This window comes from Lytechinus variegatus, chromosome 14 (genome assembly GCF_018143015.1).
Source record: "Lytechinus variegatus isolate NC3 chromosome 14, Lvar_3.0, whole genome shotgun sequence".
Taxonomy (NCBI): domain Eukaryota; kingdom Metazoa; phylum Echinodermata; class Echinoidea; order Temnopleuroida; family Toxopneustidae; genus Lytechinus; species Lytechinus variegatus.
Genome location: NC_054753.1, coordinates 17,561,429 through 17,574,948, shown reverse-complemented (window position 1 = coordinate 17,574,948; position 13,520 = coordinate 17,561,429). Strand labels below are relative to the sequence as shown.

Genomic DNA, 13,520 nt, shown 5'->3' with positions numbered 1-13,520 from the left:
GTAGTGGGGGATGATGGCTTAACCCCATCTTATCTTGGCTATTTCAGACCAACATATACTGGGGGGGTGCAACTTAACCCCCCAGATCTCAGCCATTGATTGTGCGATCGCCGCAAAAATTTGCACCCGCGTAGAGCCGGATGTAAACTACAAGACCTAATAGTAAAATTTTCTAAAAATTAAATGCTTATATTATGCAAATAAGCGTATAAAATTTGCCCTAATTTTGGTTGTTTACGGTATGTTTTTGCCTTTAGCTCAATTTATTTTGCTGATTGAATGCTAATTCTTGGTGAACATACAGATTTTTACATTTCTAACAAATATTTACAAAACAATTCATATTTTTGAGCAATTTTGGGACCGACATGCGCTTACAAAATATTGCGTAATTCCGGAACCGCGTACCCGGGCAATGCAAATTTGGTCTCAACAGATGCGCAGACTTTAAAGTAAAAAGTCAGCAAGCGGCACGATAAAAAACAAGTGGAATGCCTCTGGCGGTCTCAACTGCATCACGCAATTAAATATAGCAGCAGTGCTGACTTTGAAAACTACTATAACTCGCACTAGATGTTCAGCGATACTTGGTTACTCATATTTCCATGTTTTATGAACTAGACCAATACACTTACAGAGATATGATGGTAATTCAACATATTCCCCAACATGGCCAAAGTTCATTGACTTTACATGACCTTTGACCTTGATCATGTGACCTGAAACTCGCACAGGATGTTCAGTGATACTTGATTACTCTTATGTCCAAGTTTCATGAGTCAGATCAATAAACTTTCAAAGTTATGATGGTAATTCAACAGATACGCCCATATGGCCAAAGTTCATTGACCTTTGACCTTGGTCATGTGACCTAAAATGTGCACAGGATGTTCATTGATACTTGATTACTGTTATGTCCAAGTTTTTTTAACTTGACCAACATACTTTGAAAGTTATGATGGTAATTCAAAAATACCCCCAATTCGGCCAAAGTTCATTGACCATAAATGACCTTTGACTTTGGTCATGTGACGGTAAACTCACGCAGAATGTTTAGTGATACTTGATTAAACTTTGTCCAAGTTTCATGAACTAGGTCTACATATTTTTTAAGTTATGATATTTCAAAAACTTAACCTTAGGTTAAGATTTTGATGTTGATTCCCCCAACATGGTCTAAGTTCATTGACCCTAAATGACCTTTGACCTTGGTCATGTGACATGAAACTCCGGCAGTATGTTTAGTAATACTTGATTAACCTTATGGCCAAGTTTCATAAACTAGGTCCATATACTTTCTAAGTTATGATGTCATTTCAAAAACTTAACCTTAGGATAAGATTTGATCTTGACGCAGCCGCAAGAAAAGCGGTGCCTATAGTCTCACTCTGCTATGCAGGTGAGACAAAAATTGCGCGGCGGCAAAATTTGTTGAGGGAAGGGGGGTCAAATTGACCTCCCCAGTTTAATAAGGGTTATGAGTTTTGTTATGGTACTTGACTTACCCTATTGGAGCTGATGTCTTGCTTGAGTTTAAGCAAAGTGCCCATTCTTTTCTCGGCATGTGCTTTCTCTCTTTCTAATTCATCAGCCTCTTCCTGACGATATCTGGAAGAAAAAAAAGATATGATAAAAAGTTCTTTATTTTGTCATCATCATCCTCACAATCATAATCATCATCATCACCGTCATCATCATCAATATCAGTCAAAACTATCACCACCATCATTATCACTGTCATCGTCATTTTCATCCTGATCATCAATTCATCACCCTCATCATCACCATTGTCATGATGATGATGATCATCATCATCATAATCATCATCACCATCATTATCATCATTGCCTTCAAAATATCACAGCCATAACCGCCATCTCTTCAAGTCAGCAGTTAACCTCTTTAATAAAAGATATTTTAATTTCTTTTTACAACCCAATGACTTTAACATCATTCACTTACCTTGCCAAGGATTGTTTGAGGTATTGTGAAGCAACTTCTTGGCTTTTCTTGGCAGCATTCACTGCCTCCCTATGCTTCCTATCATGTTCCATCAAAGCCTCTATGTGATCTCTGTGCAGAATCAGATCAAAACATTAACAGTGAATATAAGATTTGCAATGTTAAAATTTGAGCATTTTAATAGCACTGTGGATATTATTCAATATACTGTTCCACTTTGTTCTAACCTGTGAACACAAATCGGGTGACACAGTGAATACACAGTGGAATACACTGTGGCTCACTGTGAATATACAATGGGAGACACTGTGGCACACTGTGAACATACAAAGGGAGACATGGTGACACACTGTGAATAAACAAAGGGAGACACTGTGACACACTGTGAACATACAATGGGAGACACTGACACACTGTGAATAAACAAAGGGAGACATGGTGACACACTGTGAATAAACAAAGGGAGACATGGTGACACACTGTGAACATACAATGGGAGACATGGTGACACTCTGTGAACAAACAATGGGAGACACGGTGACACACTGTGAACATATAATGGGAGACACTGTGATCACACATAAGAATACACTATGGTACACTGTGAACACACATTGGAACATACTGAACAAACAGTGGGCAGGCAGTGGAATACACCGACATACTGCGAAAAAACAATAGGAGACATATTGATACATTGTGAACACACGTTGGGGCACACTGTGAACATACAATGGGAGACACTGTGGCACATGGTGAACTCATACTAGAACACACTGTGAACACACAGTGAATACACAGTGGTATACTATGAACACAAAGTGGGAGACACTGGTACATCATGAACACACAGTGAACAAAAAGTGGAATACACTGTACCACAATGTTAGAATACACTAGGACACACATTATTTCACACTGCAAACATCCAATGAGGGACAAATGTGGGACACAATGTATGACCAGCCACACCAGAACCAACAATTTTCCCTCATTTGAGACATTTTCCCCTGATTTCAGGGATTTTGATCAAATTCCCTGATTTTTCCCTGACTGGAAAAAGTAAAACAATTTTCCCCGATTTCCTTGATGGGCTAGGAATCCTGTTATTATAGAGTCGCAGGTCAAAACAGTGTTCTCTTAGGGACCGCATCCATATTGTATTGGCAGCGTGCACCCCGCGAGCACACCCCCGCTGCGGTAATTAGTGAACAGGATGTATCTCCCCGCTAGACGCAGCTAGCGGCGGCGCGCTGCTCAGATTAAAGCAGATTAACAGGAATCATTAATCCTAGATTTTATCATTGCAGCTTCTCGCCGCTTCTCGCAGCTTGCACGCGGCCAACTTGCAGGCGAATACTCGTACTCAAAATGATGTGCTTTCTAAATCCGTTGGTGAAATGTGCGCGACCGATGCGGCGATTTTCATGTCTGCCCGACACGAAATGAAGGTATTATAGTATGAAATATTGAGCTAAAAAGTGTCTTAGATTTTTAGCAAAATAATTCTTATACATTTCGAGGTGGAAAGATTCATATTGATATTAGTTTTATATTATTTCCGTTGCGTAATAATGATCTATTTCTTCCAACAAAGTACGATCATCACTTATTCTTAATCCGACCCCGACATGAAATAGTACATAGTAACTTCTAGCAATGTAAGATCATCGCTTGCGTGTTTGTTTAGGTCCGTTCCGGCACGAAATGAAAGTATAAAAGAATGAAATATTGAGCTAAAAAGTGTCTTAAGAGGTTTTAAAAATATTTTTGGTACGTTTCAATGTGGAAAGATTTGTATTCATGTAACTAAACTTTACGAAATAATTATGTATTTCTTAGAACAATGTACGATAATCGCTCGTTCTTGAATTCGACCAGACAATCAATAATACAAGGTATGGAATATTAATAGATAAATGGGTCGTAAATACTTTTAAATAGTTTGAAGGCGGAATGAATCTAATTACTCTTCGTATAGTAATCTACGGTATTTTCCCAAATGTATGATTATCGCTTGCCTGTTTGTTTCCGCTCCGGCACGAAATGAACGGGGAAATTAAGGAAATATTGAGCTAAAAAGTGTTTTTAATGGTCATAAAGATATTTCTGGTACGTTTCAAGGTGGAAAGATTCGTATTCACGTTGGCGGCGGAAGCCAAAAATTTTAGGAGGGGACAACCAAAAAAATTTTGACAAGCAAAAAAAAAAAGTTCTCAACCAAAAAATTTTAGGGACGTAGGAAAATAAATTGACAAGCAAAAAAAAAAAAAAAAAAAAAAGGTCATCAACAACAAATTTAGGGGGGACCGTCCCCCCTCCTAAAATTTAGGGGGGGGGACTTGTCCCCCCCCGTCCCCCCCCCCCCCCCCGCTTCCGCCGCCTATGCGTATTCATATAATCAAACTTGGGAAATAATTATGCATTTCTTTGAACAATGTCCGATGATCGCTTGTTCTTGAATCCGACCAGACATTTAATAAAACAAAATATATGGAATATAAATGGGTCGTAGATTATTCAAAATAAAGGCCTACTTTTAAATAATTTTAGGTCCGTTCCGGCACGAAATGAAAGTATAAAAGAATGAAATATTGAGCTAAAAAGTGTCTTAAGAGGTTTTTAAAATATTTCTGGTACGTTTGAATGTGGAAAGATTTGTATTCATGTATCTAAACTTTACGAAATAATTATGTATTTCTTTGAACAATGTACGATAATCGTCGCAATTCGAACAGATATGTAATAAAACAAAATGTATGAAATATTAATAGATTACACGGATCCTAGATTATTCGAAATATACTTTTAAAATGGTTTTAAGGCGGAAAGAATCTAATTACCTTTCATAATAATCTACGATATTTTCCAACAATGTACGATTATCGCTTGCGTGTTTGTTTCCGCTCTGGCACGAAATGAACCGAGAAATGAAGGTACAAAAAAATGACATATTGGGCTAAAAAGTGTCTTAAATGGTTTTTAAAATATTTCTGGTACGTTTCTAGGTGGAAAGATTCGTGTTCATATAATAAAACTTGCGAAATAATTACGTATTTCTTTGAACAATGTACGATAATCGCTTGTTCTTGAATTCGACCAGAAAACAAAATATATGGAACATTGACAGATAACATGTGTCCTAGATTATTCAAAAATAGTTTTAAGGCGGAAATAAAATAACTTTTCTTTTCTTCGAACAATGTACGATGATAGCTTGTTCTTGAATCCGACCCGACATGAAATGACGCAAATTATTTGGCATGTTAATAGATAAAATAGGCTGTAGATTTCTAAATAGTTATGAGGTGGAAAGCATCTGACTGCCTTTCCCAATAATCTACGGTATTTTCAAACAATGTACGATTATCGCTTGTGTGTTCATTTCTGCTCGGACACGAAATAAAGGCATAAATGTACGAAATATTGAGCCAAAAACTGTCTAATAAATGATTTTATAAATACTTCTAGTACGTTTCAAGGTGGAAGAATTCATATATATCTAATTAACCCTGCTTAAAAATTAACTATTTCTTCCACCAATGCGCGATAATCGCTTGTTCCTGTTTTAGAATGATATAATTCGCCTTGCCATTAATTTGATTGTTCAAATTACAAAATTTGTGATTTTATGCCATAATATTTGATGCAAAAGTATTCAAGTAATTTCATTTCATTTTACATAATCATTGGATTATTTTGTCGCAGCAGGTGAGTGTAATGGTGCTTCTCGGCAATTCATTGTTTCCATACTCGTGCAATGTATACACAATTAATCAATTTAGAAGCCCATTGTAACGAGTAGTCTGAAAAACGCTCAAGCGCAATGAAAAGAGCAGGATCTTTCGCAGAATAGTTATGTCCGCTACGCCCATGACCCTTCAATGATAATCAATATAATCTACGTCGGATACTTTCTTTGAAAAGAACTTGCCACGCATTATATTGTGAAAGCAAATGACCGCTTTGATCTTTAATGACTTAAACAGCACCATTGTTAGGTATTTAATCAGTTAATCTTAAAAGAGGATAAGAAAGAACATCCTGTGGAGTCTACTTTTTTGCCCTCTTATAACATTTTAATGCTTTTAAAAGTCATCCAACACTAGAATCTTTTGAAAAATTGTTCGGCGATTTCATGTAAACGGGGGGGGGGGGGGGGGGGGGGGGCTGGGTGTCGAAAATTATTAGACCTATAAAATCATGGGCATGTTGAAATCAACAAAGTATGTATAGCCCTTTGGTATAATTATGTACATATATATTTTTAGGGCGGTAATGTCAATAGGCATCTAAAAAGAATACCTTGTTAGAAGGCGGGATTATTAGAACTTTGATTATAACTTACCTTTTGTATCGGCGTGGGGATACAAAATCTTTGCAAATTGTTAACATAATTAAAAGAAAGATAAACTTAAAAATCAGGGGGGGGTATACAACCAAGTCCACACTAGTGAGGGCGCTAATAGATTTACCCGGGCCACAATGCCTAGCTGCCCTTTCAGCTACTTTAAAAGATATGCCTCATTATATTGCTATATAACTAAGATCAGATTTCATTTGGCCTTTGTACATGGTGCAAGCACGAAAACACGACACGAAGCGCGCTTGAATTTTCTATAAGGCATATCTTCAACAATTTTGATAGTTTTGACATTTAGAGAACGTTCGTAAATAATCAAATGAATTAAAGCTTCCATTTGTTGGGGGAGCCAGGGAGAGGGTGGGGTGTATGACATTTTGTGTCCCCTACGCTTAACTGACTTTTGGAAGGACGTGTTCTCCCCCCCCCCCGACATGTTTGATGTCCAACTACCCATATAAAACATAATGGTCGGCTTGGTCGCTATTTTTAAGATCCCGTTCTTTAAATTTTCATGATCTACTTTTCATACTTGTTTTTTTTTCACATCTTTCAATTCATTGTATTTGCGTTCTTTTCTCCGTTTTTAAACTTTCTTTTGCTCTCGCGATTTTTCAAATTACATTTACAAAATTATAATAACCCGAACCACTTTTGAAATATAATGTTCGTCTGTTTATTGCGTGCTCATTGTAGTTTCATGTTGGGGTTATTTTTGCACCATTTGGAATAACGTCAACCTGGTCAGGCTTCCTGCTTTCACTCCTGTTCAAAGAATTCTTGTAATTGTTATTTTTGCCAAGAAAAGCACAAAGGTCGTCCTGACAAAAAAATGAGATGCTAACGTAAATGTTTTCAATGAAGCTCAGGGTCAATGAATTCGATCATGGGCACTAATCACTCCTTTGTGAAATGACGAAGTGCCAGTTGCCCGAACTTGTCACAATAGCTCTAATTCTATAAGGAATTAAATCTATTGTTCCTTCGCATTTTATCGTTGAGAGGATAAAAGCATGCAGCTCTAACCTTGTTGACAAATTAGACACAGAAGAAAAGTGACGCCTATTGGACAAAATTGTTAGAAAAAGACGAGATGTAAAATAATCATCAACAATTGCGTATGCATCAATTAACTAGAAATTGCACGAAAGTGGCAATGATTCTGCATGGAGTGGAAATAGAACATGTCGTCCCTTTTTCAGTCCACGTTCATTTACCGCCATGTGCTGTGTATATAGAGCAACATAAAATTCTGAACGCAAAATATATTTTGTCATATTATCATTATATATGTATTACTCTTTTTTTAAATCCCCTTGCCCGCCATCCGGGGTAGGAGGATGGGCGGCGGCAGGGTAATTTTGATTACGGGGAGGAGTAACTTTTTTTGTATACTTAATTTCATATCGGGTCGGATCAAGAACAAGCAATAATTGCATCTTGTTAGAAGATGTAGATATTATTGCGTAGTGCGAATTATATTCTTTCTGTTCCAAAAGAAGTATATTTTTAATAATTCAAGATCTTTATGAACTCGATATTTGTCAATTTTATATCGCCATTTTATGTCGGGTCGGATCTCTTTCCGATTCGAAACCTTTTAGAAGTATCAGCTAGATCGAAACTCTGTATATAGGTATATCTATGATTTTCTTAAAGTCGACCATCATTTTATAACGGGTCGGACCAAGAACAACAATCGTATGTTGTTGGAAGATATAGGTATTCATAGCCCAACAAAAATCAATTATTTCCACATCGAAAGTCTTAAAATATATTTTTTATTGACAGAGGATATCTTTTAACTCGATATTCCATACTGAAATACTTTCATCTCATGTCGGATTGGATCAAGAATAAGAAATTTTGCGACTTTTATTCCATTAAAATATTGCCTTTTCGACTTTGTCGGGAAAATTAGTCATTTCATTTTTTCTGACAGAACATGGGTTCGTCCATATACGGAAATATCAGTTATTTAAATCGTTTACACTCGCATTAAATTTAAAATCATGCGTGATTGATCCTGCATTAATTTGAGATGTTTGTAACTCCATTTCATTTGCCTTTCCGATATTGCCGGGAAAGTGTCATTTATGTTCTCAGAGAACATAAATTCAGTCCTAAAGATATATGAAATTTATCTTAAATTGTTTGCACCTCAAAACAATCGCTCTTACATCAACACATGATCAATCGGAAATGATGGCGAAAATCAAAGAACGACAGAGATATTCCATGCATCCAACAATGGAATCGGTTCGCAAAATACGCAGTAGCACCCATTCATCATGTTCATAATAGAGGGTGAAGAGTTTCCTCATTTGAATAACAACATGCGGCACTAAAAAAAGGATTGTCACATGTATCAGTTCCCATTATGTGTGTAATGGCCGTAGCCTATTTATTCACAAAATGTTGCTAAACTAAAAAAAAATAGGCCTCAAATGATTGGATTAATCAAATACTGCAGTATGGAAATTACAATGAGTATCATACAGTTTCACTTTTTTTTCAAAAGTTTGATGTTTTGTATGGGGATGTCATCTGGATCCCAAGCGTTTTCTTTTTCTTCATTCAATGTTTTTTTTAATAAGAAAAAAAACTATGGACTACTAAACCGCACATCCGGGTTTTTTTATTATTGTTCCTGCTCGAAATGATGTAGAGCGATCAAAAGACGGCGTTTGTAATTTGCATTCGACCCTTAACGCCCCCGCAATCCCCCCACTCTGCGTGTGGTCTTTAGCGTCACTAGGGAATTGTTAACGCACTATAGAAAACTGGTGGATGAAAGGTTGATCGGATTTAATCCCGTGCCTAGAAAGACGATCCTTGATACTGAAAAGCACTGATTTTTATACCGAGACTTAAACCTCGGTCACATTTGATCTACGGCAGCCGTAAGGCGAATTAAAACAGCCGTTTATTCATTTGTTTTATATACAAACCACCTATATGCAGCTGGCTCAAAAATGTTAAAACGGCTGTTTCCGACTCGCCGTACAGCCGCCATAGAGCAAATGTGACCGAGGTATAAATGGTAAAAAAAATTGACAAGCAAAAAAAAAAGTCTTCACATAGGAGAGGGGTCACTTATGGCTCGTCAGGGATCACTTTGGACTCGTCAGGGGGGGGGGGGGCAGGGATACGTCACTTGCATGTGTTGTGACTCGTCAGGGGGGCAGTCTGCCCACCCCCCTTATTAGGTACGCTAATGGTGCTGATCGTTGACTTTGGCCGTTTATTAGGTCCGTAAGAGGTAAAGGGTTGGAATAAAAATTTTAAACGTCTCAGATTAATTGAAAATCGTTCGAGACAGAAATTATTTCAAAATTGTTTTGATTTGGAAATTATATTGAAATAATTTAATTTCCTTTGAGAATAAACTCTCTCCTAAAAAGAAGTACAATTCACGTATCTTTTCAATTAAGTCAGAAATATAAGTCCTAAATACATTAGATAAATGGTCTCAACTCTCAGATCACAGCTCATGATCGATCGGAACGTATTTCAAAATTGTTTTGAGGTGGAAATTATATAGAATTTGTTTCAGATACCATAAGCTCTTTTTCCTGAAATAAATATTATTCGCTTATCTTTCCAATAAAAGGGAAATACGTTGGAATAAAAGTACTCAACATCTTAGTCTTAGATTAATGCACGATCGTTCGAGACGTATTTTTGAAATTGTTTTGAAGTGGAAATTATATATCATGAAATCAATTAAAACCTTCCAATGTAAACTTTTATTCTCCTGGAAGAAATACAATTCGCTTATTTTTCCAAAAAAGTCCAACAGAAGCAGATTGCGTTCCCTCTAGAATCAAGAGTGCCTACAATATCAAAAATTCGGCATAAGTTAAACAAAAAACCCAACATAAATATACCCAAACAATTTATACGATGTCAGAAACAAAATCAAAATGTCAAAAAATCAAAACAAAAATATCATAAAAGGAAGTATTTCAAACCAACATAAAAAGTAAGGCAGTATGTCTAACAAAAGAAAAAGAAGTAGACATTTTGTTGATTTGCGATTTAGCGTGTTTAATGATATGGCGTCATTATTTAGTTTGCCGTTGATATCAATGTTCGCACTAATTTAGTTACATTCGGGCATCATATTCATATTGTGTCATTTTATCTGGCCTCTGTCAGAAGAATAAATGTTCTAAAAATATTAATCTTCCCGTGGCAAAGATGAATAGGCCTATATACCCCTCTAGTTATACACTCTTGGCGGACATTATCCGGCGAGTTGGATGATATAGGCCTATTCATACCAAGATGTCTCAAACTATGGCCTTAATAGAGGTAAAAAAAAACTATGCATGGGTACAATTCGTACAACTGCTCGATCATTAATATTCTTTTTAAACGAACGGTTTGTCTTGCGCTTCTTGATTTTCATGCTCGGGAATTAATATTTTTGTCAGTGCCAAGAAGCAACGTTGATGTTCGGATAAAACGGGATAAAATAGGCGTGTAATCCATCTGTATCCGGTCCCAAAATCATACGTTAAAAAAGTCATTAATTCAACTTATTTTTCATGTGTGAATCTTCCGTGTCAATCTCAATTCGAAAGCTGCAACAGTTTCGAAATCGGCAGTATTTCTATTGATGGCGTTAATTTTCAGTTCAGTTCGTTGACAACGGAAACTATTGAGAACCATCGACTTATCGAGATCGAGAATTTTTATCATAATTTCATAATTATGCGCACGTGTAGGAGACACGATGCGGCCGAGCATATTCTACCGCTAGCTAGCTGTAGTCATTTCCAATAGAGCGTGCTTGCATGAAATGCTTCGATACGGACATAAAAGAGGAACGCCTTTCATTATCATGCTTTTAAATATAATAATTTGAAGTCGAGTAGCACGACAAGTGGAACTAGTACAGGCACCACGACGTACATGTTTACTCTTCATTCTGGGTCTTCATTCCAGAGCGAGTCGCGGAATTGAAGGCTAGCCGTGGCCGGCGCGGGGTGAGATTGCCTTTGCGAATTTCGATAGAGATGGGGGCAGCGACAGCGCAGCTAGCGGCCGCTAGCTGCCGCTAGATGCAGCGAGCTGAGGATTAAATCTATAATCAAATGTAACATAAAGTATGGCAGCGAGCGGCAGCAGGCACAGGGGGAGCTGCGAGAGCGGATGTGAGTTCTATTGTGTTTTAATTATCGCAGCTAGCTGCCGCTGGCCGACGCTATTATCCCGTCTTAGAGTGTGCAAGCGTACGCTCGCGGGTGCACGCTGCCAATGCAATATGGATGGGCTCCCTTAGCAGGTGGGTGTTTCATAAAGCTGTTCGCAAGTTAAGAGCGACTTTAAGAACGACTGTTGATCCTTTCTTTTTGTAAATGGTATATTAAATTGGCAATGGTTTAGCGCGTAATAAGGGTTCACCAGTCGTTCTTAAAGTCGCTCTTAACTTACGAACAGGTTTATGAAACGGACCCCAGGTTTAATACCTTTCTCTGATGTTTTTCCTCTGCTCCGCCTGGGACAGATATTTACTTTCCTTCTGGGCTCTCCTGGCAGCATTAGCCTTCCTCTCCAACTCTAGATCAGCTTCCTTCTTCTCAAGTTCCTCTTCTTCAAGCAGGTACTTGCCTCGCTCAAGATCAAACCGGGATAGCTGCAACCTAGTAGGCATGGACAGGCATAGAGCAAGAACAGACTTTTGAGTCGACACTCTCATAAAACATGCCATTACCAAACAATTCCATTAAAAATAATGCTTATTTTGATAATCATAACTACCTTGTATCAGCTAGACAGTTGTATTGTCATTGCTAACAACATGCTAACTGAAGCCCTGTGACAGCCGATAATATCACAGGGATGCATAAAGTCACAACAATGTGTTATTTACATCTGGGATCAACGTTTGACATCACAATCCAAAATATGTGACTGTCTCTACGCAAATTAAGCGCTAACAACGTTCTGTGCAGCTGATTGTTGTACTGTATTTTCCAGCGTTATATCTCGACTTCTTTAAAAGTACAACCCTCCGGTACAATGAACCAGTTTCTTAAGTGTAGTAAATAGGTAATGTCTGGAATAGCCATTCCTTGAAATATTTTTTTTCTTTGGGATGGCGACTGACTAAAACCTGGGTAACAAAGCCAATTAGCGCCTTAAGCACTTTGCACAGTTGAAAAGAGCAGTTTGTTTATCAATATCATGTAAACGATTATTGATGTATTCGATTTCAAGATGACTCTGTTTGCAGATAACGACTAGATGTATTAGTGAATAATTCAAATTTGACTTAAAGCTATTATTTCATTGGAAAATTCAGATATCCTTATTTAAGGGAAATTTACTACAATTAATAGGAAAAAAGAATCCACTGCTGACACAAACTCCTTTTAAAGTTCAGTCAGGAGAATGCATAGCTTCAAAAAAGAAATGAATGACAATTATTTCCCAAAATTGAAGCAATTCAAATGTCCCAATAACATCAAATTGTTGTTACACAAAATAAAAGGGCCTTATGGCCAACTGATACTATAAAAAATATTGTTTTTCGTATTTTTATGTTTTCTGAATGAGAATTTTGTATCGTTTTTATGCAATTGACAGTGTCATATTGTCCTTTTTACTTGCCGAACGACAAAATGCTCATTGGAACATTTTGACTTACTCAGCCTTATCAAGTCTTTCCATGATCTGTGCTTCTAATATCCCCTCTGCTCCCAATTCTTTGGCTAGCTTGTCTAACTTGCTCTGTAGTCTGTACATGTTAGCAGAGTGACCATCCCTCTGACATATATCAAGCTGTATCATGACATGATCACGTTCCAAGGTCAGCGCTTCAAGGCTCGTCCTACACTTGTCAAGTTCCTCCCTAAATGGAATGAAATGACACAAAATGCAGAATAAAAAACATTCATGAAGTTCATTTATCATTGCAATATGAAAGAAAAAATGATCAAAACCATAATTCTAAACAATTTCATTACATAAATATAAACACTTTACCACAAGGCATAATCATATAAATCTATATAAATGTAATGAAAACGGCCATTGAGGCTCATTGAATAACATGATCTGTCTTTATTTTCAAAATGATTCACAAATCATGAAAAATACACGCTACTCAAAAAAATAAATCATGATATTTTCTATTTTACATGATCATAAAAATAAGAAATAAGATATTGGGATAAAAAAAAAA

General features: G+C 37.0%; 1 protein-coding gene across 1 annotated transcript in view; it reads right to left on the bottom strand.

The window, feature by feature from the left end:
• LOC121428207 (cilia- and flagella-associated protein 74-like) overlaps positions 1-13,520 on the bottom strand; it is a 59,622-nt gene that overhangs the window by 33,136 nt on the left and 12,966 nt on the right. Inside the window, exons 4-7 of the mRNA XM_041624816.1 lie at positions 12,984-13,187; positions 11,803-11,976; positions 1,963-2,073; positions 1,506-1,608 (exon numbers count right to left, since the gene is read on the bottom strand). Coding sequence (XP_041480750.1) covers positions 1,506-1,608; positions 1,963-2,073; positions 11,803-11,976; positions 12,984-13,187 — 592 coding nt within the window. The remainder of the gene's footprint in view (positions 1-1,505; positions 1,609-1,962; positions 2,074-11,802; positions 11,977-12,983; positions 13,188-13,520) is intronic.